The following is a 27,649-nucleotide window of genomic DNA, read 5'->3' as shown; positions in this document are numbered from 1 at the left end:
GTGTATCTTGGTCATGATGGTGGATGTATAACTGTGTGTGTCAGGACTCACAGAAAGGTACATTCAAGAGGATGAATTTTACTGTGCATAAATTGTATCTGAATTTTTTAAGTAAAAAGAAACAACAAAAAATAGATTTATAGATCAATGAAACAGAATCAAGTGTCCAAAAATAAACTCTTAGATTTCTGGTCAATTGATTGTTGATAAACTGCCAAGACCATTCAATGTGGGAAAGGATAGTCTTTTCAATAAATGGTTTTGGGACAGTTGAATATCCACATGCAAAAAGATGAATTTAGATTCTTACCTCACACAATGTAAAAGGATTATTCAAAATAGATCATTAACCTAAATGTAAGAGATAAAACTAAAAAACTTCTAGAAGAAACCATAGGAGAAAATCTTTATGACCTTGTATGTCAGCTACAACAGCAAAAGCACAAGTGACAAGTGAAAAAATTGGTAAATTAGACTTCATCAAAATTAAAACTTTTTGCCCTTCAAAAGACGCCAAACACTGGGAGTAAATATTTGCAAATCATGTATCTGATTAGGGACTGTGTATCCAGAATATATAAAGAACTTTTACGAATCAATAATAGACAAACAACCCAATTAAAAATGGGCAAAATATTTGAGTAGATGTTTTTTCAAGTAGATGTTTTCCACAAGAAAAGGTGCTTAACATCATTGGTCATTAGAGAAATGCAAATTAAAAGCACAATGATATATACCACCTCACACCCACCAGGGTAGCTATAATCAAAGGGGCAGACAAGTGTTGACAAAGATGTGGAGAAACAAATCCTTATATATTGCTGGTGGGAAAAATCTGCCCAAGAGAAATGAAAACGCATGTACATACAAAGACAGTTGCATGAACATTCATAGCAGCATTATCCAAAATAGCCAAAAGCTAGCCCTGGACAGGCAGCTCAGTTGGGTGAGCATCGATGTGCACCAAAAGGTTTCAGGTTGATCTCCAGTCAGGGCACATACCTAGATTGCCATTCACTCCCTGGTCAGGGATGTGTATAGAAGGCAACCAACCAGTCAATATTTGTTTCTCACATGGATGTTTCTCTCTCTCCCTCCCTTTCTCTCTCTAAAATCAAGGAGCATGTCCTAAAATGAAGAGTAGAAGAAGAAGAAGAAGAAGAGGCTACCGCCAAAAACTGGAAACTCAAATGTTCATCAATTGGTATTGAATAGATAAACAAAAGGTGGCATGTTCATACAATGAGATAATAAGCTACAAAAAGGAAAAAACTGGCCCTGGCTGGTGTGTCTCAGTGGACTGAATGCCGGCCTGTGAACCAAAGGGTCGCTGGTTCGATTCCCAGTCAGGGCATATGCCTGTGTTGAGGGCCAGGTCCACAGTTGGGGACACATGAGAGGCAACCATATATTGATGTTTCTAAAAATAGATAAAAAAAATTTTTTAAGGAAAAAACTACTGGTACATGCTACAGCATGGATGAACCTCAAAACTTTATATGGAATAGAAGGCAGAAGCAAAAGGCTGCATAGTATATCATTTCATTTATATGAAATGTTCAGAAAAGGCAAATTTATAGACAGAAAGCAGATCAGTTGTTGCCTAGGACTGGAGCTGAGAGCTGGATTGACTGCCAACAGGCAAGAAGGACATTTTGAGGTTGATGGAAATGTTCTGTAGCTGGATTGTAGCAATGGTTGCACAAATCTGTAAGTCAATGTTTTAAAATTGCTAGGGTGGGTGACCTGCTACTGTACTATGCTGGGACTCCAGGGAGAGAAGAAACAAGACAAGCTCCATTTCTAAAGTCGGAAAATGAGACTATGGATGCCAACCTGTAGTGAGGCTGGGATGACAGAGGAGGTACAGGAACTGCATGCATGTGATGGGAGCACAGAGCCTAAGAAGTGGGAGCCCCAAAGCCTATGGTTCCTAAATGCAGGGGGAGAGGCAGTCACTGCCCCCGTATCAACAGTTTAGAGTTTAAGAGTCAGAAATACTTGCCTTGGCCGGGTGGCTCAGATGATTGGAACATTGTCCCGTACACCAAAATGCTGCAGGTTCGATCCCCAGTCAGGGCACATACCCAGGTCGGGGGAGCCACAGGAGGAAGCTGATGGATAAATTGATGGATGTTTCTCTTGCATGGATGTCTCTCTCTCTCTCTCTCTCTCTCTCTCTCTCTCTCTCTCTCCCTTCCGCTCTAAAATTAATAAACATATTCTCAGGTGAGGATTTTTTAAAACATCACCAATATTTGAGTGTGTGACTATAGGGTGGTTTAAAATGCCATCCACGTGTCAGCGAGAAATGGAAAGTATCCCATACCATCAGACCACCCCAAGCCTTGAGACCCCTTGCTCCACCACATTCACTTGCTGGAAAGCGCTTTGCAGCTTAAGATACTCCATTAGATTAAATCAGGCCGAGAAATTTCAGCGGACACCAGGTACAGGACAAGCCCCGGAGCTCGGAATGTGGTCTAGACTGGTCCACCCAGCTGAGATGGGAGCCTTCTGGCTAAGAATAGGGTCAAAAACAGAAGCGGCCTGCAGGGGGCGCCCGGACGTAGCGTGCGGCCCCGCCCCTTCACATGTCCGCCGTGTCGCGTCACACCCGGAAGCAGCGGTTGGAGCGGAGCCGGCCGCAATGAGCGGGGACCTGGGGCCGACGTCCGCTGCGCCCCATCCAGGGGAGATCCAACCAGGCAGTGGGGTCCGCATCGTGGTGGAGTACTGGTGAGCGGCTCCGGCCGGTGAGGCTCCGGCCCGGACGGGGGTGGGTCCACGGGAGGTCCCTACCCCGAAACCCAAGCGGACCCCAGTTGTCTTCACCCTAGTGAACCCTGCGGCTTTGAGGCGACCTACCTGGAGCTGGCGAATGCCGTGAAGGAGCAGTATCCTGGCATCGAGATTGAGTCGCGCCTGGGGGGCACAGGTGAGGCCCGCAGAACACCTGCTGAGTCAGTGTTCTAAATCTTAGCTTTACGCTTTGTATCGCTGGCATTGGCTGTTTTAGTGTCCAGCAGTATCTGGCGCATAGTAAAATGTCCAGACAACTTGACTCCCCTTCCAAAGGGGGAGTGGGTCACAGATGAACCCTGTAGGGAAAAACCGGTGAGACTATGGAAGTATAAATTTGGAGGGGAGCGAGCCCCTTCATTGAGTTAAAAGAAAGGTCACACATGTGACGCCTCTTGTAGGTTCCTTTGGTTTTACCCAGGGTTGGGAAGTGGCTTAAAGAACTGCAAGTCTAATGAGGCCAGTGGAGGACATGAAGGAGCCTGTGCGAAGTCTCAGTGTGGAGGGCTTCCTGACTCTTGCCTTTTCTCAGCATACAGTTCATTCATTGGTTTATTTAATACCAGGGGCCTTTGAGATCGAGATCAATGGACAGCTGGTGTTCTCCAAGCTGGAGAATGGTGGCTTCCCTTACGAGAAAGATGTGAGTATTTGCAATGTTGGGAGTACCCCCGTTCACCATGCGCCTGCAGCAGCACATCACTCCATTCCATATCTCTGCCCTCTAGCTCATTGAGGCCATCCGAAGAGCCAGCAATGGAGAACCCCTAGAAAAGATCACCAACAGCCGTCCTCCCTGCGTCATCCTGTGACTACGTGGGATTTCAAGTTCCTGCTCTGTTCTGGGATCCAAGCCTTGGTCTCCTATTTGGTCCTGCTGAGGGTTCCCTACTGCCTCTTACCCCTCACTTAGCTCCTGTAGTTAAGAGACCCTGGCCTCTACTTTGCCCCTTTGGGTACCAGGACAGAATAGAAACTTCTGTTCATCTGGAGGGTGGGAGAGGTACTCCATTGACATTACCACAGCCATCTTATACCCCTTCCCGGGATTAGTGTCCACAAAAGCCCTCTCCGCTCCTTACCTTAGCCACACCTGTCAGATGCCACTGTAGTTCTAATTTATTCTCTTACTAGCCTGGGGCAATGTCAGTTATTGGCAATAAAGTGGCACTGCCAACACCTGTGCCAACTAGTGTGTGTTATGTCCAGTCTGAAATGGTGAGGATCAGGGGGAGCACAGAAGCCAGCCCTACCTTTATACCACCAGGGTGGCTGGGCTTTTTCTGCATAGCTACTTCTAGTTCTATGATTTCCTCTCATAGCCAAGGCAAGGAAAATGAGTCACACAGTGGACACTGCCTCTTCTTTCCTCCAGCCCTCCCCCCGCCCCCAGCCCCTTTATCCATAGGGAAGAAATTATCCCGTTATTGTGGGTGGGTGGCCTTAGAAATTTGTTCTTTTCTAAGCAGGAATGGTTTGGTTGGCAAAGGGCTCAGATCAGAATCCCACTCCCAGATCCCCGCAACCCAAAAGCCAGGAAGTTGGAAGATAGGCTTCTCCTTCAAGCTTCCTAAAGATTACTAGTCACTCTCTGGAGGAAAAGAGAAAGTGGCTGTACGTTAGGAGGTAAGCAGTAAGGGATGGCACAGGGCTACCCCCAGACATAGGCTGCTGCCCAGCTGTTTTCCAAAATATATTTGTAGATGGAGAAAGTGGAGTAGAGAAGGGACATCCCTCTCCCTACCCCAGGAACCACTCCCTCCTCCACAATACCCATTCTCCCGAGTCCTTATTTCATCTTTTTTTTTAAAAAAGCACAAAAAACATAAGTAAAAACAAAACAAAAAAAGCACTCTGTACAAAGATTAGACCTTAGACATGGACAGCACTACTGCTCCCTTCCTGGTGGCAGAGCTAGGACTTGGGGACAGTCTCTGAATGGATCGCTTTTGTCCTAGATGCTCCCTTCGGGCCTTTCCCTCCTAGGCCCAGCTTCTCTAAGTCCTTCAGTGCCGGGGATCTGGAAGAAGACAGCCAGACTGGGCTGCCCCCTCACATGAGGAGACTGTGGCTGTGGCATCCATTGGACCCTAGAGTCTCCTGGGGCAGGACTCCAAATCAATGAAGACTTTCTTCCCAGTGCTGCCTCCTCTTCCAGCCAGGTGGGGCCCTTCTTAGCCACTTGGGAATTGGAATAGGAAGGAAGGTTCCTAGCACAGCAGGCTCCACTGGATGTGGTCCAAGGACCCTTTCCCTTCGTTGTCCCGACAGGCCAGAAGTCAGGCCTTCCCCACTCCCCGAGGGTTCAGCAAGGCCTGAGCGGACTTGGCCTTCTGGCTCACACTGGCACGTCCAGGCCCAGGTACTCGGGGTTCTCCGCTGTAGGGGTCCCTTCAAACGCACTGGGTGGAGAGCCCCGCTCTGATGGGTCCTGGTCCCAGTAATAGAGGTTGTCAAAGGCTGGGCTGAAGGCTGGAGGAGGGTGGGGCTGAGGGGCAGCCCTGCTGCGTGGTGCCAAGTACTCAGGGTTCTCCACAGCACCCCCAAAGGCAAAAATGTCTTTGACAACCCCATTCTTCCCAGGGGCGAGAGTCTTGGGCCTTTCTAGAGTGGCACCTGCAGGTCGAGGAGGAGGCAGAGGGCCCTCTAGGGGTGAGGGGGCCTTCGGGCGAACCTCTGGCTGGTTCACATATTCTGAAAGGACAAGAGAAGGGGGCTTGTTAGGGAAAGAAACCTGTGTGTCCCAGCTACTACTATTTACCACAGCCCCCACAGTGGGCCCCAAACTCCCCACCTCCCACACTCTCAGCTCAGGCCTGGATCCATACCTGGCTGGGGGCTACAGGTCAGCGGGGCAACGTAGCCGTCGGTCTCAGGGGGCAGGGGTACTGTGGGGTCCTCACTGTACCGCTGTAGAGGGCTTGGGTCAAGTTGAGGGAGGCTCTGCAGCCCCTTGGCTGCCCCCATTCCCAAGTCACTGTCAAACACATCAGAGCCCGCCCCTTCTGAGGGTGCCAGTGGAGATTTGGGGGGCTCCTCCTCGGAGGGCTCAAGCCCCAGCGTCAGCTCAGCACCGCCACTCTGGAGATAAGAGAGAAGGTCATGATGGGGGTCATTCATGGATTTGACATGGAGACTCTATAGGAGGTGATAGGGTCACAGGAGATAAACAGGTCACCTTTGGGGCATGGCACAGTCACTGTGAGGAAAATGGGGTCATGGGTTAGAGGGCAGTAGGAAAATTGGATCTCTGTGAGAGGTGGTGGTTGGGGGGTGGGGCATGAGAGAAAGGACCCTAGTCCATAGGGGCCAGAAGAGGTAACGACACCCACCCCAGTGTGACCAAGGGCACTGACCCTGGTAGATGAGCTGCGATGCCTGCGGTGGGCTGTGCTCCCTGCACCTGGGGTGGGGTCTGGGCAGAAGAAGCCTTGCTGCTGGGGTACCAGGTACTCCTCAGCATCCACCAGGTCCCCCATGTCGTCATCCTCCAGCAGTGATCGGTAGAAGGTGCTGTCCAAGGGGCTGGCAGGGCCCAAGTCCTCATTCTGGGGAGGAGGGAGACAGCGTGGCAACCTCTCCCCAGCCCAGCACTCAGCCTCCTGAGGGAGGCTCAGGGAGGTACAAGAGATACAATGAATCAGGCAAGGCCTGGGCTTGAAGGCCTGGGACCCAGGAGTCAACCCCCTTTCCACCCTCTGCAGGAGAGTGCTTAGTCATAGGCAGCGACGTGATGGAAAGGTCCAGTACCTGGATGACCACAAAGCGCTGGGGGTCCCTGGCCATGCGGGAGAATTCTGACACCAACTCCCGGAACCGAGGCCGACACTCAGAATCAATCATCCAACCTGGGGACAGGAGAAAGCTTAACATCTCAGGTCCAGTGGCAGCCTGTGTGCAGCCCTGCCCCTTCCCCCTCCAAGCTGGTCTAGTGATTAAAGTCCAAAGTCCTTAGGTGGTAGAGATGAGGTACCAGGAACTCTGAGAATCTCTGTAAGTTTGCCCTTTTTATTTTGCATATGTCTCTTTCTAGCTGGTCCTCTGGAGTTTCCCTGGACTGGTACTGTGAAAGGGAAGTGAGACTCTTCTGAGGTTCCTTTTCCTATACCAGGGCCCCTGGCTTCACATACATTCTGCTGGCCCCCTCCCATGCCCCTTGCAGACCCCTCTACCCAGGACCTCCCACGTCTCCTCTAAGCAGCCAGCACAGCTCAACCACGCACATTTGACCATGATCATGTAGACATCGATGGTGCAGATGGGGGGCTGGGGCAGCCGTTCCCCCTTCTCCAGCAGGTCAGGGATCTCCCGGGCTGGGATCCCATCATAAGGTTTGGCCCCAAAAGTCATCAGCTCCCATACAGTCACACCTGGGGTAGAGATGGCAACAGAGGGAGCTTTAGTGTATGAGCCCCAGAGACTCTTCAGGAGCCTGGCACCAAGGGGGAAGGAGGGGAGGGATCTGTTGCTGACGAGCAGGAGCTCCCTTTAGTCTTTCCCCGATCCCTGGCACATGTGCAGACAGACCCTGGCAGAATGAGGCACTGGCAGCCTCTCCCTTCAGTCCCACATTTTTGCTGAGGTGTCTTCATTAATTCTCATCTTCTCACTAACATCCCCGCCATGGACAGGACCATGGCTCCTTGTCCGCCCCTCCCAACCCTCCCCACCACGCACCATAGCTCCACACATCACTCTGGTGGGTGAACCGTCGGCGGAGAATGGACTCCAATGCCATCCACTTGATGGGCACCTGGGAGAGCAGAGGAAATGTGTTTGAACTAGGTGTGTTGGGGGGTGGCCATCCTCAAAGTTCTCCCAGGGCCCAGACCCCACCCCACCTTGCCTCACTCTACTCCCTCCTCTAACCTTGCCCCCATCTGCGTGGTACTCCGTCTCATCAATGTCCAGCAGCCGAGCCAGCCCAAAGTCTGTGATCTTGACATGGTTAGGACTCTTGACCAGCACATTCCGGGCAGCCAGGTCCCTGTGCACCAGCCGCACTTCCTCCAAATAGCTCATTCCCTGGGAGTGGAGGCAGCCTTGTCAATCATGCTCTGGCCACATTTTCCTAGGAAACATCCCCATCCTAGCCCTGCAGAGGGACAGGCTTTCTCCCCCTCGGTGCCTACCTTAGCAATCTGCACACACCAGTTCAACAGGTCCTGGGAGCCCAGGCGCCCGCGGTGTTCTCGAACGTGGTCTAGGAGGCAGCCATAGGGCATAAGCTGTGTCACCAGCTGCACCGTGGAGGTCAAGCAGATGCCCAGGAGGCGTGATACATATGGGGAGCCCACACCGGCCATCACATATGCTTCCTGTGGGCAAAGGGACACACTGAGAGGGTATGTATGGGACACCCCAACCCCCAATCACCACGTGCCCCTCCTAAGGGCCAAGGTGTGACTGAGGACCCTTCACTGGATCTGACCCCATCCAATACAAACCAGAACCACAGCCCACAGACCAGGGAGGTTAAGAGTTGGGGCATGGGGTTAACACCAAGTGTCTCCTCAAATCCCAGTGAAATGGGAGTCCAGAGCACAGTCCTGCAACCAGGAGGTCCCTCCTGTACCCCTCACTGGACAGGGCGGAGGGGCTTACATCCAAGATTTCTTTGTTGGCTTTGGGAGATGTGTTTTCCCGCAACACTTTGATGGCCACTGGGATTTTCACATTCTCCCCATCGGGGATCCAGATGCCCTGGGCAGGAAGAGGAGGATGAGGAGAATGGCCTGCTAGGTCCACCCCGCAGCCTTCCATTGCTTGCGTCCCCCATCCTTGAGCCGACTGCACGGTTTATCAACGGCCTCACCATTTAGCCCCACTCTCCGCTCCCTTCCCCCTTGTTCCAGCCTCTGTAACTGCCCAGCCAAACACCGCCTCCCTCACCTCTGGGCTGCCTTCCCCAACAGAACCCTAGGTCACACGCCAAGGTATCCGCTGGGACCCCCCAACCCAGACTTGGGCCCCGCCCCTGACCTTGTAGACTGTGCCGAAAGCGCCGGATCCAAGCACCTTCACCTTCCTCAGCTCTGTCTCTTTGAGGATCCGCATCTGAGCCTGGTTGGGCATCGCTCCGCTAGGTGTCAGTGGCTCCACCAGCTGGAGTGAGGGGGTGACCCTGCATCAGTGCCTGGGGGCTGGGCGGCAGACCCCAGACGGTAGAGAGGTCCTCAGGCCACCTCACCTCCGTTTCCTGCAGCAGCCTCCGCATCGTGTACTTCCGGATCTTCTGCCGCCGTCTCCTGATTAGGACGCCGACGACGCTCCCCATGACCATGAACAGCAGGATGCCCACCACAGCAGCAATGATAGACGTCACGGGGCTGCAGACAGGAGCCAAGGTCAGGGACTGGGGACCAGTCTTGGGCAGAAGGGATGAAGGGGGCTCCATGGAGGGGCATGATGGTCACTGGTGTTTGGAAAGGGAATTTAGGAGGGTGACCCACTGGCTTCTATCCGCTCTTCAATATTTGAAAACATCCCTTGGCTTCCCTACTGCCCCCAGGATCAAGTCCAGACTCCTTGCCAGGCATTCAAAGCTCTCTACCCACATCTCCAAATTTTCTATGCTCTTACCCATGGCTCTAGCCCAGGATTCTCAAACTTCCTGAAAAAACTACCAAAGAGCTTGTTAAACTGAGCCCCACCTGCAGAGATTCTGATTGTGGTAATGGGGTGGGGCCCAGGAATGTACACCCATTGATCCTGATGTTCTAGCCAAAATTTTCACCCATAGGTCATGATTTTCCACACCTCCCAACCTTTGTTCTGCATAGCTGTTACTTCTGCCCAGACCCCATTTCTCCACGGGATCACCTTTCAAGACTCATCCTGGAACAGATGGCACTCCGGGGTGTTGACCCTACATTGTTGTCCTCCTTGTCCCCCTCCCTTGCTTTGCCAAGGGCTGGCACACAGCAGACCTCTACTGAACGCTTGTTTTATAGACAAATAAATGATTGCCTTGGACATACTCCACTCTTTTTCTCCCCAAAGCCCTTCCTAGAGCTCCCCATTGAGCAGAAACCAATCCAGCCCTGTGGTCTGGAGGTGAGGAAGGGCCTATGCTCTCCAGATCCAGCCTGAGCCTGCCTCCAACCTCACCCTTTCCTCCCTTCTCTGTGCTTACTTAATGGTGCACCACACCAGAACCTTCAAGCAAACACATTCTAGATTTATTTTTCCAACCTTTCCCTGATGAAGCCACTTGGTTGCTTCCCCCAAATGCAAGTGACATACCTGCCTGTCTTTCAAGGCCTGGCTGAAATGCCACCTCCTCCTTGAAGCCTCCCTTCACCATTCCCTCCTGCAGTGCTGCAGCTGTACTCTCTTCTCAATCTACCTGGAGTCCCAGGAAGCTGAACGCTGCCTGTGTCCCTTAAGAGACATCTAGCTACTCAAGTGTGGGAAGGTACTGAGTGTCTCTGCCATCTTTTCTGGTTCCCCACCCCACAAGCATCCTGAGCAGGTCCTCCGTCCACTTGTTGAAGTGAATTGGAAGGAGGAGCCAACAGTGGAAAAGTGGGCAGGGAAGGGACATGTGTCATGTCTGAAGACCCCCTCCTTCAAGCAGTGTCCACCCAGGGGCCACTGGGGACTGAGGGCAACATGGGGCATGTCCTGGGGGCCAAGCTGACCTGGCTCTCTGTTCAGCGGGGCAGCCCTTGTCATCCAGGTCCACACAGCTGCAGGAGAGAGTGCTGTCAGCGAGGCTGGGAGCCACCTCCTGGGCTCACTCCAGCCTCACAGCAACCCCGGAGGGAGATGTGGCTGCGTTATTATCCCCATGTGACAAAAGCAGAAACTGGGCTCAAGGTGACCTTCCTACCACCCCACAAGGGGATTCCTTCCAGCCTGTGACCCCACTCCCTCTGCTCCCCTACACCTCCCCGTGGTATGCCCTGTGGGGGCACCCAAAGGAGCACCAAGTCCAAAAGCTCAGCCATTCCCTCCGTGAGTGAAGGCCAGGATCATAAACTGGCACTTCTGCAGAGGACAGCCAGCAACGCCTATTAAATCATGTCTGTGACCCAGCAGTTCCACCTCTCAGGTGCACCCTAAAAATGCCAACACTGGGGGTCATATACAAGATGCTATTTGTACATGGAGCTCAAGTGCCATAAACTGCAAAAAAAAAAAAAAGAAAAAGAAAGCAAGTTCAACCATTATCTCTCAAACAGGAATATGGTTAAACAATACTACATCCAAGCTACAGCCGGAGCAGTTCAGAAAACGAGGAGGTGGATCCATGTGCACTCACAGGAAAGGACTTCCATGGCACACAGAGTGGGGGTAGGGGACAAAGTGCAGTACAATATCCCAAGTGTGATCCCATTTACAATAAAAAAATGCACACACACACACAAACTGATTTGAGTTGAACTACATGAAATTGCTGTTTCTTAACCATTTTTGCCCTAGAAAAACAGCTATCTCACATGACTCAACCTAATATAAATGTAATATGTTTATGTGACTGTGTAGAAAAAAGCCTGGAAGGATGCACACACCAGAGTGAAGCTGCTGGTTTTCTCCAGGGAACAGGAGTGGGGTAGGGGGTTGGGGGTGGTGAAAGGGCACATTTGCTTTGCAATGTTTATAACTTTTATATCGCTGAAAATGTTTATCACAAGGATGTATTCATGTATTTCACATGTAAATAAGGGTAACTATGTGAGGAAAAAATAGAATAGGAAAGATCATCATGTTAGGACATGAAGAAACATTGCAAGATTCTGTTAAGTGAAAAAAACATTTGCAAACAATATGTATGGTCTATGATTCCATTCTGGTAAAAAAAAAGTTAGAATACAGACAGGTAGAAACAACTAGAGAATAATATATATTACATGTTATAATAATATATATATGCAAGTGTGTACATAGATAAAAACAAGAGGAAAAATATTACAAATTATAAACAATGGAGATAGAACTGCTAGCAACATTAATTTATATTTTATGTTTTAACAAACAAAAAAATTTAACATGTTGCTTTGTGATCAGAAAAAAAAAATGAAAAATTAAGGCTTAGGGTAGGCAAGGAAGAGTTGTCCTCCTTTTATAATGCTGCAGAGGCTCCTGGGACAAAGCCTTCCTTTTTGTAGAAAAGGCCCTCAGACTCACGAGTGGGTGCAATTGATGGGGCATGGCTGGCACGTGCCCTCCTCATCTGGGAACTTCCAGATGGGCATGAAGGAGAGGTCGGGTTTCACACCACTGGGGCATCGGGACACACAGAAGGGAGAGTCTTTGTAGTGAGCACAAGCCACACACTGGTCAGCCTCCTGGGAAGGGAGGAAGGGTATGTGAGGGGCTGGCAGTAGGATCAGGCCTCTGGGTCCCCTTTGATGTTCCCACTGCCACTCAGCACTTTTCATGCTGCTCCTGGGACAGCGTAGACCTGCTGTATCTACTGCCCTTGCTCTTCACCCAGGTCCATTCTCCCCACTAACCCTCCCCGCAACCCTGCTGCAAAGCTGATCCCTGGGCTGGGGGCTTCATGTGAAGCACTGTAAGCCTAGGAAGGGAGATCATTACATAAGGTATAATAGCAAGTAATAATGGTAACTAACTTGTGGAAAGCCTTTCCTGTGCTCAGACACTGTGCCAAACCCTATTTTACGTTAATCTTTACTATCCCTAATGAGGCAGGTATGATATTCATTTTACAAATGAGGTTGGAAGTAGGACCTGAATTTGAATCCAAGTAGCTTGATGCCTAAGCCCACAAGTCTAACTGCCTTGGCACAGCCACCACCAAGAACACAGGCCTCCCTGAGACCTCTGCACAGTCTTCAGGGTACCAGAGTCCACTACACAACTCAGTCCCCAGCAGCGGAGCCTCCTTCCACCCTCCCACTATTCAGGTCTGCGCTCAGGGCTCTCTCCACAGACTTGCCCAGGTCCTGGCGATCCGCCCCAGCCCATTGTTGCCTCCCTCCATCCCACTCTGAGCCCACCAGCACCTCACCGATCCTGAACAGGTCACTGAGCCATTCTGGGGCTGACACTCGGGGTGGCACAGCAGACAGTACCTGTCCTTCACATACTCGCGGGGGAGCCTGAGAGAGGGGATGGCTGCTGAGGGGTCCAGAAGGAGATCCCGTGCACCCCTCCGGCCACCCCGTGCTCCGCCCTGCATACCCCTGCAGTACTCGGCACTCCTCCACGCACTCCTGGCCCCGAAGGAACTGGCTGCAGTTGACACACTGGGTGGGCCCCGGACCCCAGCAGTGCCCATGGGCGCAGAGCCGGTAGCAGGTCAGACCCTCACCCACTGAAGTGAAGAGGAAGGAATCAGAAGGGACTCTCAGGGGAAGCTCAGGTCCAAGTGAATCAGGGGAAGAGGCTGTGGGGGATGGCTCTAGGGTTGAGGGGGTGGCAATAGGACCTGGGCAATGCAGGGAGAGAAAAGAGCTCTGTGGTTCCAGGAACAGAGAGGAAAGGGGAGGGATGCCAAGGCAGTGAATGAGGCAGGACTCAGCTAGAAGCCATGCCAAGAGGCCGGGCCAGCCAGAGCTGTGTCAACAATGGCGCGCCAGGGACGGGCAGTCTGCACGAGTCCCAGACCGCTGCTAGTAGGGGACCGTGGGCACTCCCATGTGCTGGCAGACAGGGAGCGGGCACCACTGGGCTCCCTGTCTTACCACACTCATCCTCTGGCCGATTAGCACTGTGGAGCAGGGCTTGGTGAGGGTTCCGAAAGAGCTGGTCCCAGGGCACCGTGTGTACAAAGCAGAGGTGGGCATTGTGGTGGACGAGAGCCAGCCCACTGCCCAGTTCCCGCAGCGAGCGCAGCCCCAGCCATCTGATGCCCAGCCCTTGCAGGGTCAGCGAGTAGGCACCACTGTGGGAGAGGAGTGCTCAGCTGCAGGGTGGACCGCACGTTACTGACCCCTCCCCGGTCAGCCAGGGGCTGCCTTCACCTTCCTCCTGTCCCTCGCATGCAAACTCCCATAGGAAGGCTGCTGCTGGAGCCTCTGGGGAACAGGACGCCCCACCCTGCCCAATGCTTCTCCCAGCGCTCCCCCCGTCGGGCACCCTATTCCAGGTGCTCACTCATGCAGAACTCGTCCCCGGATCACTCGCAGGTTCTGGAAGACACTGAGGTCAGGCAGGCTGTCTGGCCACGCTGATATGTACAGGTAACCTGCAGGCACAGGGTGAGGCTAGGGTGTGGGGACAGGATGAGGACTCCCATCCCCTTCAGAGCAGGATGAAGAGACAGGGCCCACCTGTGACCTCCTCCAAGGTCTCAAACACTCTGAGCTGCTCAGGCTGGAGAGGGGCAGTGTTGGAGGCCGGGTCCCTAGAAGAGAGATGAGGAGAGGAGTCAGCAGGGCCAGGAAGTGCACGAGCACAACCCCCAGGGCTGGCCCAGCCACCCTCCCCATCCTCTCCTCTATTAATTACTTCACTTAAACCCTTTGCTCAAGCCCGGCAGTTCCCACCCCGAGCTCAAGGCCCAGGCCTTGTTGCAGCAGGCTCCATCAACAGTATTTCTATGCTATGGTCTAGAAAGTCTACGTCTAGGAATGTGGCCTAGAGACACAAGCAGAACCGTTTCTAAGAGTGAAAATTGGAAACGACCCTAAACACCCATCTGTAAATCGGGAGCTGTTAAATGTAATCCTGGTCTCTACAGACTGTAGGCAAAAAACTAACATCTAGAAGCTCTTAGTATGTGCCAGGTCCTGTTCTAAGAGCTTATACATATTAACTCATTCAATCTTCATAACCGCTTTTTGAGGTTGGGCCCACTTTTGCTCCCATTTTAAAGATGAAGAAACTAAGGCACAATAAGGCCTCATGACCAGTAAGTGGTAGAGCCAGGTTTCAAACCCAGGCCATCTGGCTCCCAGGCCTGGGTCCTTAGCTGCTACTCTTTGCTGCTGCCACCTGCTCCACAGCTATTGAAAGAACAAGGCAGAACCATCCTGACCAGCTCACCAAAGCAAGGGGCACAACATGCTCCCATTTCCATAAACCACACTCCCCAGCGGGATTACTAAGACTATGTTTCTCTGTGCCTGTCTACGTGCATATAGTCTAGAAGACACACAACCTGTTAACAGTGGTCTCCTTCAGAAAGGGGAGTAAAGGTGGAAGAAGTGCTGAAAGGGATTTTCTCTTTTTTATTGAAATATCACCACATACAATAAACTGCACCAATTTTTACTATGCAGTTTGATGAGTTTTGACAAATGCACTCACTCATGGATGGTCCTACCACTCCAGTCGATATATAGAACATTTCCATCATCCCAGAAATGTTCTTTGTGTCACTTTCCAGTCCTCCCAGCTGAGGGCAACCACTGTTCTGAAGGGTATCACCAGGGTGGTTTTGCTGGTCTAGAGCTTCACATCCATTGTGGACACCTGTCCGGCTTATTTTGCTTAACAGGTTCTTGAGATTCATGTCTCATGTTGTGTGTATCAGATTGTTTCTTTTTGTTGCTGAGATTGCCATTGTGTGGAGAGACCATCATCTATCTATTCATTCCCCTATCAATATACATTTGTGTTATTTACAGTTTGGGACTATTATGAATAAAGCTACTATGAATTCAAGGAGCATGCAACTTTATCGGGATGGCTTGACCTCCATACAAATGCATGTCATTTATGCAAATAATACCCCTCCCAGAAGTCTCTGATCCTTCTGGTCCCCCTCTGAATTCCTGGCCTCCCACCCCTGTCTTCTGCCTTCCCCACCCAGATGCTGCCACTTCTGGATGCTCAGGAATCAGTGATGCCCTGATATTGCCTCAGACCATTGTGTGCCCCCTTAACTCTAAGTATCCTTACCCCTCAAAGCTCTCTGGCAGAAATGCCAGGCTCCCAAAGATCTTCTTGCAGCCAGCAAACTCCTGGATGTTGGCACTGGTGACTGCCCTCACCTCTCGCAGGTGTTCCATGCCCAGGCCATAGCACACTGTGGGGCAGGGGCAGGGGCAGGGGGTAAAGGGACTGTCTCAGCCCCACACCAGGACTCATCTGCCTCTCCACGGAGCTCTAGGAACTCAAGTTCATGGGTCCTGTCCACAGTCCCTTCCTAGGGCCACATGTTCCCTCCCCACACTAACAAGATATTGGGGAACTTGTGGGACTGATCTGGGGAGGGGCAGAGAGTGTGGGAGACAAGGACTGAGTCCCAGGAGGGTGTGAGGAAAGGTGGGACAGTGGGCGAGGCCAGGCCGGGTGTGCAGAGGGACAGGAACTGCAGCCCGGTTAGGGGGGTCGGTGGCAGTGGGTACCTCGAGCACAGGGCTTGCTGCATTTCTCACACCGCTGTGTCCCGTCCTCAGCTGTCACCTCTTGGTTGTTCAGGGGACAGACCAGGGTGCAAGATCCCACATCCGTTGACAGATAGTTGTCTGAGGAGATCAGGATTATGGGTTCACATGCCCCAGCCCTTCACGTTCCACCATGAACAATGTCACCATGCTCAGGCAGTACAATAAGAATGACATCAGCCAGTACTGAAATGCCCCGAAAACAGGTTTGAGCACTTAACATTCATTTACTCCTTACAACGAATCTATGTGATATACCCAGTGTGACTCCCATTTTTCCAAAAAGGAAACCAAAGCGCAATTTTATATGAACCAGTCAAGGTCATTGTGCTAGTGAATGGAGGAGCCAGAATTTGAACTCATTCAAACTTTATAGCTACCTTATGAGGTTGGGACTATTATTGCACCCATTTTAGAGATGAGGGAACTGAGACACAGCAGGACCACATTACCAGTAAGTGGCAGAGCTAGGTTTCAAGCCCAGGTGGTCTGGCTCCCGAGCCTTAGCTTCTACTCTGCTGCTGCCACCTGTCCCACAGCTGCTGAAAGGATGAGGTAGCTGGACAGGAACCATCCTGACCAGCTCCCCAAAGCCAGGGGCAGACAACACTCACGCTGTGCTCCCGTTTCCGTAAACCAAGCCCCCCGCCAAACAGCTAACACTTGGCTGCTCCCCAGCACTCACAGGGACAGGAGGTCACGCAGCTGGCGCCAAAGGTGTAGCGGCCCTCGGGGTTGGGCATGGACTCAAAGGTGTCCGTGTTGTAGGTGACCAGGGCTGGGCAGTGCAGCTCACAGATGCCGCTGTGGTTGAAGTGGAGGCAGGCCTGGGGGACAGGCGGCTGGCGGTCACTGGGCTGCTTTTTCTTGATGTGCCAGGGGCAGCAGGGTCGTGCAGGGTGGGATGCCCCTTCCCTTGCTCCCTGAGGGTGGAGCCCAGTGAGCACGTACCAGGCAGTCGGAGTGCTTGGGGCCCGTGCAGCCGGCAGCACACTGCTCATGGCAGCAGTCGGTGGCCATTCGGCCCTTGCAGCGGGCACAGCCACCGGCACATATAGTGCGAGTCACTGTCAGGCAAAGGGCGGGATGAGAGGGCTGGATGGCCGCTGCCCGAGCACCGGACCTACACCAGCATCACCTTCTGGGGAAGACTCCCTGGGGAACACACCTGAGGCCTGATAACGCACCCGTCCCTCCCCTGTCACTTATTCCACCCAGCCCTGCCCCCACACCCCGGGCCTCCCTGAGACTCACAGTTCTGACAATCCACACTACTGTCTCCCCAGCAGTATTCACAACCTAAAGGACAGGGTGGGCCTGGGGAGAAAAGAGAGAGACAGTGAGAGAGACGGAGACCAAAAAGCAGAATGCACAGTGAGGATGACACCCAAGCAAGCAAGGGGGACTCCAAAAAGACACAATAGAGAAACCGGGAGACAAGACAGAGGGTCCCAGAGATAAAGAGATGCAGAGATGGAAGGAGGGACCAAGAAAAAGAAAGTGGGTGGTGCTAGTGCAGGGGTTGGAGGGTTGAAACCAGGGGTTGTGGGGCCGCTATCTGGGAAAGAAGAGGCTGCAGGCAGGAAGAGCATGGCTTACAGGCCCGGGAGTGGTTGGTGTCTATCATCATGAGGGCCAGCTGATTGTTCTTGTGGAAGATGTCCTCCCACAAAATTGTGTCCTGGTGGCAGAGCTGGGGGTTCCGCTGGATCAAGACCCCTCCTTTCAGGATCTCTGTGGGATGGGCAAAGACCAGGGACTTTCTTCCCTGTCTGTCTGTCAACTTCTGCCTCCCCCCGCTCTCCTTCTAAAAGGGAGCAGCCTTCTTAAACACACCAGAGTTCTCCAGGGAACAGAAAAGGCACCTTCAGCATCTTTTAGCTCTAGCAGTACCTTCACCGGCCCACTCCACACACACATACATGAACCACCTGAGATCCCAGGAGGAGTGAGTTGTCCATGCCAGGGTCCCAATGCCCAGTCACACTCTCCTCTCCTCCACCTCTATTCTGTGCACACTGCTAGTTGGTTAAAAGAGAGACTTTGGAGTCTGAAACCCAGCCTCACTGCTAACTAGCTGTGTAACCTTCTGCAGGTCACTGGTCTTCTGCAAACCTGTTTTCTCATCTGTAAAATGAGAATCACGTTCATGCTTCCCTTGCAAGACTATGGCATGACTGAGATAGAATCATGCACGCATAGCCCCTGGCACACAGGGTTTGGGACAGGCAGCCCCAGGGCTGCCATGTACAGTTACACAGGTTGTTCACCACACATGTGTGCTTAGCAAAGAAGTGGGCAAAACTCACCCAGCATCCTAATTGTCAAGCTGTGTGGGCTGGAACAAGCTGTGACTTCCCAGGAAGAAGGAAAATCTTTTTAAAATCTTCACAAGGGCACCTTTCCTAGCTCCACCTGCATCCATCCGGAAGGGATGCAAGTTCTAACTCACGCAAAGCCTCCCTGTGGCTAGCAGAGCAGTGGCCCTGGTCAGCTCTCAATAATCAGATTTCAAAGATAATGATGACCACCTGTGAGGTTTCGAAGCTGCAGCTCCCGCAGCCCTCCTGGGACAGCCCCTGCAACAGGGGTGGGACTGTCCAGCAGGTCTCCGTTGTCCAGAACGGCCAGGGCATAGTTGTCCTCAAAGAGCTGGGTGCCTCGTATGATTCGCAGCCTCTGCAGTGGGACCTGTCTCACTTGGTTGTGAGCGATGAGCAAGTAGCCCTGCACCTCCTGGATGTCCTGGGAGGGCACAGGGGAGGGTGGGGCTGAGAAGGTTTGGGCCCAGAACGCTACCAACCTCCGAGGCCTCCTTGGGGTTAACCAGTGCTTGAGGATCTTGGGCAAGGTCCCCATCCACTGAGCAGTCCTGCTCTCTTTGTGTGTAAAATGGAAATCAAAGTCCCTCCCTACCTCCCCAAACCAGAGTCCTGTATGATTGAGAAAGATCATGGTGGGGGGAGGAAATACCCCACCCTCTCTGCCTGGAAGTTGCTTCATCTGTACCAGGAAAGGCATGGACGAGATGACACCTGAGCGCTGCAAACAGGCCCCCGCCCCAGGGCGCCATGGAAATGGCCCTGAGGGCTGGTTTCCACTCTCCTGCTCAGGACCCTTTCACATACATTTCCCATTTTATCTTCAAAATGGGCCTCCCTGGGGGAGTCAAAGCATGCCTGTTGCTCCCAATATCCAAATAAGGAGACTGAGACCCAGTGAAGCCGAGACCCTAGACACATTCGCATGATTTGTCAGTGGAGAACTGGCCCTGGAACCCACATCCCCCACCAGCTCTTTCCCTACCCCAGGTGGGAGAGGGACAGTGGCTGGGCAGTTGGAGAGGGGAAGGTGCCCGTGCTGGCAAGAGAGCAACAATTTAGCAAAGGAACAGATGGATTCCACTTAGAGATGTCCACAGCCAGTTGCATTACAGAGAGGGGTTCGACAGATCTTGCACTAGAACAGATATGGGTTAGACATTAGAAAGGACTTCTGGTTGAGGAATCACAAGAGAGGAAATACAGGCCTCTTCTACCACCCACCTATAAGCAGAGGGCTCAGCTAGAGGCAGGGACTGGCTGGGCTGCCCATGCTCTCACCTGTAGGAACACGAGGCTGGCATTGGCAGGCAGGTAGGTGAGCTCCAGGTTACCCTGCACCACCTGACAGCCCTGGTAGAGGTGGCGGAGCATGTCCAGGTGGGTTTCAGGACTGGCTGGGAGGCGCAGCTTCATGTCTGTGCCCGTGCATACTGGCAGAAGAGAGGAGGCAGGTCAGAGGGCTTCTCCAGCCTGGCTGCCTCCTCCACACTCACTCCCCAGAGTCATGCCATCTTGAACAGCAAGGACCCCTCCTCCCATGTCCCGTGCACCTGCCGACGGTGCAACAGCAAAAGAAAGTGTGTGAATTTGGGAAGAGGAGGGAAATCTGGGGAGAGGCTCCTTCTGACTTGGCCCATCCTGAGCATCCAGAGGGGGTCCTGCGGAGCCAGCCTTAGGGAACTTGCCCACCCAATCCAGGGGGTGGGCTAGCAAAGAAAGCCCCTCTTTGTCCCAAAGCCATGGCTCAGGGCCAAGGGGTAAAAAATCCCCCAAGAGAGGTGATGATGAATCATGAACCCTCTGGATATCCCCTCACCCTCTCCCAAGCAAACAAACTCGGGGTATTCTCCGCACCCCATTCCAACACCACCCACATGCCAACCTCCTGGCAAGAAACACCCACCCTCACAATGCCACCCAGGAAGCGGGGAAGGAGGGTCAGCTGGAGTCATAGCAGGGGCATGGAGACCGCCAGGGGCCTGGCCACTGAAGAGACCTTTGGAATTCCCCCAGGCAGAGACAAGAAGCATCGGACCCCAGCAACAGGCATCTGGATCCGGGTTGCAGATCCTGGGCCAGAATGATGTCTATTCCAAAGGCTCCTACTCTGGCACCTCACCCTTGCCACCTCCTCAGGGCAAAACTCCAGAAGCAGCTGGCAGAATCTGTGCCACGAAACTCCTGCCATGAGAGTACTACGTCAGCCCTGTGTACCTGCCCCCCGACCCACCTAGACCCCAGCTGAGTGTCCCTGAGATCACAAGTACCAAGGAAGCGCAGAAATATAGGAAGGGTCAACAACCCCTGGTGAGGGGGCACTGGGGGCAGCAGCTGGCACAATGCCTGCCAGCAGGGGAGAGATTAAAGTGTCCAGTTGAACTTGTTTTTCTGCTCTGGTGAGAAGATGAATCACCTGGTGCGTCTTGCCCAGGAGGGTGTGCCAGCAGGGAGGTAGGCGGAGGGCACCCCCAGGTACACAGGCCCACAGGTGCCTGAGCTGCCCAGAATTCCTGTTGGTCCCACCTCCACCTCCATGGACTACGTGTAGATTCAGGGACAGCACATGACTGACCTCAAAGTCTGAGACCAGGGTTCCTGGTCCCCCAGCAACTTGGACTGGAGGACAAGTCCTGAGGGGATGGGTAATAAGAGATAGCCCCTGCCTCCAGAAAGCTGGGGAAAGGCTTGTGAGGCAAGCCCCCCCACCAGAGCTGCTTCCTGGACCTCCTAGTAACATACATAGTGATCTCTGTTCCCACCACTCTGGGCAGATAGGGAAGGAAGCAAACAGGGAGGAAGGGGAGGGCCCAGAAATAGAATCAAGGGTCCCTTTCCCCCCCTCCCAGACTCCCAAAAGAAACAGGAGCCGGGGATGGCAGGCCAGGCCCAAAATAACGTCCACCCGCTGCCAGGACCTCCCCCTCTGCAGCTTCAGCTGCTTTGTAGGCACAGCTGTCTTTAGGCCCAGACCCCAAGGCCCTGGCCCAAGCCCTGGAAAGGGACCAGCAGAGCTGGGGCAGGGGCTGTCTCCACCCCCTGCAGCCCTGTGCACTTCCAAAGGACACCAGCTGTGACAGCCAGGCAATAGGAAAACAACAACAATGGAACACTGAGGGCAGCTGAATTAACTGAGGGCCTACTGTGTGCTCAGCAGGCACTCTCGGTAGAACTTCATAACATCCTGCAGAGGCTGGGACTGAGACCCCTATTTTGCAAAAAAGGAAACTGAGGCTGATGGGGGTTATGCTCCCAAGATGATAATGCTTGTGAGAAGCAGGATTTGAACTCAAGTCTGTCTGACTTTAGATTGCACATGTCTTCCACTAGGCCTAACTGCACACACAGATCCACCCCACACCCCACATCAACTCTACTGATGCCACTGAAAAGCATTACAGGCGCTGGGCAGGGCAGAGTAGTTGGGCTGGGCTGGGCTGGGCTGGGCAGGAGGATCAGAAAGAGTGGTAACCCCGCCCCACTAGCGAATTTGTTTGTGCCCCATTTGAGTCTGATTAAGACCTTTTAAGTGTTTGCAACAGGTGATAAAATTGGTAGCCTGAGACCAACTCCCAGGGAGCAGGAGGCTTGTGGACTGACCCCTGAACCAACCTGATATGAAGCCAAGAAAGCTTTCTTGGTACATCACTTACCTCCACCTCCTTCCCCTTCACCATGACCCCTCCATACCTCCTCCTACTCCCATCTCATCACCAATCCCCCCTCCTCAATCCCCACCTTTGGTCCCCATATCCACCCTGCCCCCATTGATTTTCTTGGGTGAGGGGTGGGTAGGAGGTCCTGTTCCATGCAGGAGAGCTAGCTCTTTGTTTCCCAGACACCTGCTCCTCAGGGGCCACAGTTAGGACAGGGCACACTGTGAGCATGGGGTGTTTGCTGGCTGAATGAATGAGTGAATAAAGTCCAATCAAGAGTCTCCAAACCAAAAGGAACTAGTTGAGGTCACAGCGTCCATCCCACTGCTGAGAGGCTGGTCATGGTCCCTCCCTCATGTCCCTCCCACTAGGGGTTCTCTCAAGTGGGTTCTCTCATCCCCATCAGCCTTCAGGCCCAGCTGCTTCTCTTGCTCACCAGCATGAAAGCCAACAATGCTTTTGGTTTCCATGAACACTACCTGCATCCACAAAGCTCACCTTCCCAGACCCACCCACCACACACCTGGTGTGTCAGGCAGATGGAGGCCTTGGGTTCAGGGTCATCAGACCAGAACCCAGCTGGGCCACTCACTCTGTGACCTTGAGCAAGACCTGGGCCTTCAGGGTAGAGGCCAAGGCAGGTTCATCTCTATGCCCAGCAGTGCCTGTGACTTAGTAGGCACTCAATGAATATTTACTGACCTGAACTTGGATATATGGAGGGAACAATAAAACAATAACAACTCTACCTTTCTGCAGAGAAGTTAAACGAGAGTTAAATGAGCTAATGAATCAAAAAGCAGTCTGTAAACATGACAAGGCTTTGTAAACAGAGCTGGGGCAACACAAACATTAGTTACAACTCTCCTACTCCTTGAGAGGGAGCATACCCCTCCCCCTACCTCCACTCTCTACCCAGGGGTAGACAGGAGAAGTGGCCTAGCAAAAGATGGAGGTATCACCCCAAAGGGGCTTCCCACAGTTAGAGGGCAGGGATCCCTTTTTAGATCATTCCAGCACCAAAGGGCAGGCACAACTACCTGAGCCCTACACCAGCTCCCCTAGCCCCAGCCCCACACTGGTCCCTCTAGCTTAATTCTGCTGTCTCCTTCCCCACATCCCTGCAGGTCCCACTGGCCTCCACCCCACACCTGCCCTCAGCCCCATGCCATTCCAGGAGGGCCCAAGAAGAAAGTGGGATCTAGCAAGGGGTGGGGGGTGTTCCCATCTCAGCCCCACTTCCTCTTTTTTTTAAAAATTAATTTATTTATTTTTAGAGAGGGGAAGGGAGAGAGAGAAACATCAATGTGTGGTTGCCTCTCTCATGCCCCCAATTGGGGACCTGGCCCACAACCCAGGCATGTGCCCTGACTGGGAATCGAACTGAGACCCTTTGGTTCACAGGCCAGCACTCAATCCACTGAGTCACACCAGCCAGAACTCAGCTCCAATTCCTTTAAAAATATATATATATATATTTATTTGTTTGTTGTTTTGTTTATTTATGTTTAGAGAGAGGGGAAAGGAGAAAGAGAGGGGGAGAAACATCACTGTGTGGTTGCCTCTCACTTGTGCCTCCAACTGGGGACCTGACATGCAACCAAGTCATGTGCCCTGACTGGGAATCAAACCAGTGATACTTAGCTTGCAGGTGGACGCTCAATCCACTGAGCCACAGCAGCCAGGGTTTCCACTTTCTTTAGCCTAGATAAGGAAGAGCATTCATTCACCTGAATAACAAAGCAGTACCTCTACCCCAGTCTGGCCACCTGGCTACCCCTGAGGGTTTGCTCCACCCATTTCTGTTAAATAGAATAAGACTGATCAACTCTTAATAGCTCCTTATTAGAGTCCAAAAATGCCCTGGCTACTACTGCATGGCTGGGAAACCTTGAACAAGTCATTTCATTTCTTTGAACTTCAGTTTTCTCCTCTGTGCAGCTATTTCACAGGATTGTTGCAGAAATTAAGTGAAACTGGCTATGGATAAGAACCTGGCATATGGGAAGCAGGCTGTACATTTTTTAAAAGTTAAGGCAAGGGAAGTTCATATAGCAGGAGTATGGGTAATTCCCAAGACAGATAAAAGAAAAAGTGCTTTGTATTTGGAATGCAACGCACTTTCTCCGTTTGTATTTGATCCTATCTTTCCAATGGTTTTCTTGGAAATATTAAAATGAGGTTACTTTCCCTAAGTACAGTAAAAAGAAGGAAAGAGAATTTTGGGAGAACCATACAAGAATTATATTGAGCTCTGCAAGATAAAAAGGATGTGTTTGCTGCAGGTCTTCCCTCATCTCCCCTTCCCCCACATTCCTACCTCAGCCCTTAGTCCTGCCATGTAAAGGGGGTAGCTAGAGGCAGCAGGGTGGTGCACTGCCACTTTAAACATTTCCAGAACAACACACCCAGCATCTCTCTCTGCCCCCAGGAGTGCAGGTTGAGGAGTGAAGAAGACCAGAGTCAAGGCCCCAGTCATTGGAGAGCCGACCCCTCAGATCCCAGCAAAGCAGCACTCAGCCACTCCCCACCTGCTCAACTCACAGGCTCAGGTAAGAAGGACAGTGGCTCGGCCCACAGCCCAGCCTAGCCTCACCCTCCTCAGCACAAGGTCAGGGGCAAAGATGCCAGCCTGGGAAACAGGGAGGGAAAGGATAAGCTCAAAGGAGAGGAGCCTCCTTTCTCAGATAGAAGGCGGGTGTGGGGCCACCTCCTGCTGTTTACAGCCCAGCTGGCCCAGCACCTTGAGGGAGTTCCTTCAGAGGGCAGAGTTCAGCTGAGTCCCCAAGTCAGCAAAGAGAGATTGTTTAGCAACACAAAGCCCAGACACACAAACACACAGACCACACAACTCAAGTGGACCCTGGCATAGAGGCCCCTCTCAGCACAGCGACGCTCTGCCAGAGGGGCCTCCGGCAACACAGACAAGATAACATGCACCCCTTCTCCAGACTCCGTGACTTATGGAGACCACCCACCACTCCCAGAATTGTGTCTTCCCCACAACCTGGAGATGCAGGGCGCAGTGTCTCCCATTGTTCAAGGTAGATTAACAACGATTTGCAATGTGTAGTTGGGGGTCCCACTGCCTGGGGTCCAATCTGTATTCACTGCTTACTTACTGCTACCTAACCTTCTCCAAGCCCAGGTTTTCACCTGGAGAATGGGAATACTAGTAGGACTTCTCTCATAGGATGGTTCTGAGTATTAAAAGAGGGACTACATGGCCCTGGCCATGTAGCTCAGTTGGTTAGAGCATCATCTGGATGACAAAGTTCCCGGTTCAATTCCCGATCAGGGTACATACAAGAATCAACCAATGAATGCATAAATAAGAGAACAACAAATTGATATATTTCTTTCTCTCCCCCCCTTCTCTAAAATTCATAATAAATAAATAAATGAATAAATAAGTAAGGGAACACATGCAAAACACCATGTGCAGTGCCTGGCACCGAGTATATTTCCAGGTTTAGTCATTATTGCAGACAGATGGACAGATGGGGCAGCACACTGTCCTCCCCCTACCACTCTTCCCCACACACAGCAGGAGGGAAAAGGCAGGACTACCCAGCCCTCTGCATACCCCCATCTGGTCCGATCTCTAAGCCCCCCGCCCCCGACCCTGCAACTGTCCAGGAATCCCTCCCGCAGAACTCCCACTTTATGGCCCAGACCAGGAAACCCACAAGACCGCCCATGCTCTCCAAAAGTCACAAAGCACACAGTCCCTGAGTTGGCCCTAAAGAAACTTGTTCAAAACAAACGTCTCCCCCCCATCCCCAGCCCAGATTCCAGCGTGAGGCAACTCCGTGGTCCGACTGGTCACCCCCTCCTCCCGGCTCTGGCTGGACAGGTTGCTTCCCCCACCTCCCCCTCCACACCCGATTTTGCCTGAAGCAGGAGTAACTAAACCCAATCGGCCGAAGAGGGGCAGGGAGGGGGCAGGCCAGAGCTGGAGGGACCCCCAAGGAATCCAGCCCAGTCCAGTCCGGAGGCGGAGGCTGCCAACTGGAAAGGCTTTGAGAAAGCGCGAGGGGGCTCAAGAAGGGGGGAAACACACGCGCGCGCGCGGTGCAATAAACCCTTTGAGAAAAACTTTCTAAACACTTTCAGGGAACTCTTTTGACAAGTCCCCGGAGCCGTCGCGGAGTCTGGAAAGTGCCCGTCTCTTGAATGGACGCCGAGAGGTGCTCCGGTGTCATTGCCCACCCCCGCCCCACCGTCTTTTGCCCCCTCCCCGCCCGCTCCGAGCGCCGGGACAGTCCGAAACTTCGGGTCGGGAAGCTGGTCCGGCCCCCTCCGCCCCGCCCGCCCGGGGATTTCGGCCGGGGTCCAAGGCTGCAGAGCCCCGTCGCGGTTCCCTGCCCTCAGCACCCCAGACTCACCTTGGGTGTCTGCGGTTCCGGGGGGCAGGAGGGCGAGGAGGAGCCCCCAGCGGTACCAGGCCGCCAGCTCCATTGTCCTCACTGCGGCTCCGGCCCCATGGCTCCGACTGGACCAGGCTGGAGGGGCGGCGGGCAGAGGGGCCGAGCGCTCGGCGCCGAAAGCGCTCCCCGCGAAGGGGCGGGCGGCTGCCTCGGGGGGTTCTTGTCGGCTCTCTTGGCTCGATGGAGGAGAATCTCAGCTCCACAACTTCATTCTTGTACTTCCTCGAGGCAGCCCTCCTCCTACACCTCCTCCTCCTCCTGTGATTGGGAGCCAGCGCGCTCTCAGCTCGCCCCCCCACCCCCACCCCCTCCAACCGCATTCCAGCAAGTCCCTGGGAGTGGCAACTCCCGGCTTCACTTTCTCCCTCTCTCGGCGCAGGCCTAGGGTGCGTCGCTCCCAGCGCCCGGACGCCCGGGGTGCCTGCAGCCGTTTGCAGCCGTTTCCACCCGCTTCCATGAAGAACACCTAGAAGCAACGGAGATGATTGCGCCCTCTCCCCCAGGAATCTGGGGCAAAAGCCATCCTCTTCTAAGTCGCAGGTTTTATCATGAACGTTCCTGACGAAGTTTGCATCCTACTCCATCAAATGCCTATTCGTTTTAATATCAAATAATGGCTTTCCCACCACATCCTTAAGTGAAATTGATAGTCAAGGAGGGGCATGTGTTGTGTTAAACTGGTGGCTTCCAGGACTCTCCGGCATACCTTCTCGAATCTTTTAGGTATCGTTTCCAGTCTGAAAAGTATGGTTTTAAGAGGGTCTCCAGATTTGGGGGAAGAGGGTAAAATTGGAAGGACCGCCGATTTGAAGAACACCCCTCTTTGTTTTTCAACTACCAATTTATCCAAAATTTCTCCTCTGTCCCTTGCCTTTCATCAGCCTGCTCAGTTCCCGCTCCCCACCCTGCATTCCACCTGGAGCCCCTGGCCCTGTACTTAAGGCCCAGTGGGTGGTGGAGTGGGGCTGGAGGATGGAAAAAAGGGATGTTTTTGTTGAAAGTATTTCATGGGATATACAACTTACACTAACAAATTATTCCTTGTTTATCTGAAATTCAAGTTTAACTGGGCATCCTTGTTTTTATTTGCTAAATCTGGCCACTCTGGTTGGAATGCCTCGGCCAAGAGCATACTT

The 27,649-nt window shown here is 52.7% G+C and overlaps 2 protein-coding genes and 1 long non-coding RNA gene across 5 annotated transcripts; 2 read left to right on the top strand and 1 right to left on the bottom strand.

The window, feature by feature from the left end:
- The first annotated feature begins 2,598 nt into the window (after window positions 1-2,598).
- MIEN1 (migration and invasion enhancer 1) lies at window positions 2,599-3,991 on the top strand. The gene is made up of 4 exons (XM_090257286.1): window positions 2,599-2,739; window positions 2,841-2,938; window positions 3,369-3,445; window positions 3,531-3,991. Exons 1-4 carry the CDS (start codon window positions 2,651-2,653, stop codon window positions 3,612-3,614), a joined length of 348 nt encoding a protein of 115 aa, XP_090113412.1. The 5' UTR covers window positions 2,599-2,650; the 3' UTR covers window positions 3,615-3,991.
- A 491-nt stretch (window positions 3,992-4,482) lies between these two features.
- ERBB2 (erb-b2 receptor tyrosine kinase 2) lies at window positions 4,483-26,771 on the bottom strand. The gene is made up of 27 exons (XM_090257280.1): window positions 26,472-26,771; window positions 19,709-19,860; window positions 18,638-18,851; window positions 17,706-17,840; window positions 17,361-17,423; window positions 17,058-17,173; window positions 16,792-16,933; window positions 16,068-16,187; window positions 15,619-15,745; window positions 14,046-14,119; window positions 13,870-13,960; window positions 13,458-13,657; window positions 12,955-13,087; window positions 12,782-12,872; window positions 11,935-12,095; window positions 10,446-10,493; window positions 8,993-9,131; window positions 8,785-8,907; window positions 8,407-8,505; window positions 7,935-8,120; window positions 7,672-7,827; window positions 7,480-7,555; window positions 7,026-7,172; window positions 6,553-6,650; window positions 6,159-6,350; window positions 5,631-5,883; window positions 4,483-5,496 (listed from the first exon to the last, which is right to left on the bottom strand). The coding sequence occupies exons 1-27, from the start codon at window positions 26,542-26,544 to the stop codon at window positions 5,141-5,143; spliced, it is 3,765 nt and encodes a 1,254-aa protein (XP_090113406.1). The 5' UTR covers window positions 26,545-26,771; the 3' UTR covers window positions 4,483-5,140.
- On the top strand, window positions 6,226-9,777 carry LOC149998389 (uncharacterized). 3 transcript variants are annotated; one of them, XR_016507204.1, is made up of 4 exons: window positions 6,226-8,147; window positions 8,718-8,912; window positions 9,011-9,149; window positions 9,545-9,777. It is a non-coding gene; the product is annotated as an uncharacterized LOC149998389 (long non-coding RNA). The 3 variants fall into 3 exon arrangements; XR_016507202.1 differs by lacking the exon at window positions 6,226-8,147 and having other exon boundaries at window positions 8,155-8,912; XR_016507203.1 differs by lacking the exon at window positions 6,226-8,147 and having other exon boundaries at window positions 8,155-8,912; window positions 9,008-9,149.
- Window positions 26,772-27,649: the final 878 nt, after the last annotated feature.

This window comes from Furipterus horrens, unplaced genomic scaffold, assembly GCF_987537825.1.
Source record: "Furipterus horrens unplaced genomic scaffold, mFurHor1.1.pri manual_scaffold_11, whole genome shotgun sequence".
Lineage (NCBI taxonomy): Eukaryota > Metazoa > Chordata > Mammalia > Chiroptera > Furipteridae > Furipterus > Furipterus horrens.
This window is presented reverse-complemented; position numbering and strand designations above follow the sequence as displayed.

Coding starts and splice junctions, on each gene's coding strand:
- MIEN1 (XM_090257286.1), top strand. CDS start 2,651: ATGAGCGGGGACCTGGGGCCGACGTCCGCTGCGCCCCATCCAGGGGAG. Junction 2,740..2,840: donor CGCATCGTGGTGGAGTACTG/GTGAGCGGCTCC, acceptor TCTTCACCCTAG/TGAACCCTGCGGCTTTGAGG. Junction 3,446..3,530: donor GCTTCCCTTACGAGAAAGAT/GTGAGTATTTGC, acceptor TCTGCCCTCTAG/CTCATTGAGGCCATCCGAAG.
- ERBB2 (XM_090257280.1), bottom strand. CDS start 26,544: ATGGAGCTGGCGGCCTGGTACCGCTGGGGGCTCCTCCTCGCCCTCCTG. Junction 15,746..16,067: donor CAGCAAGCCCTGTGCTCGAG/GTACCCACTGCC, acceptor CCTGCCCCACAG/TGTGCTATGGCCTGGGCATG. Junction 8,121..8,406: donor CCAACAAAGAAATCTTGGAT/GTAAGCCCCTCC, acceptor CTTTGCCCACAG/GAAGCATATGTGATGGCCGG.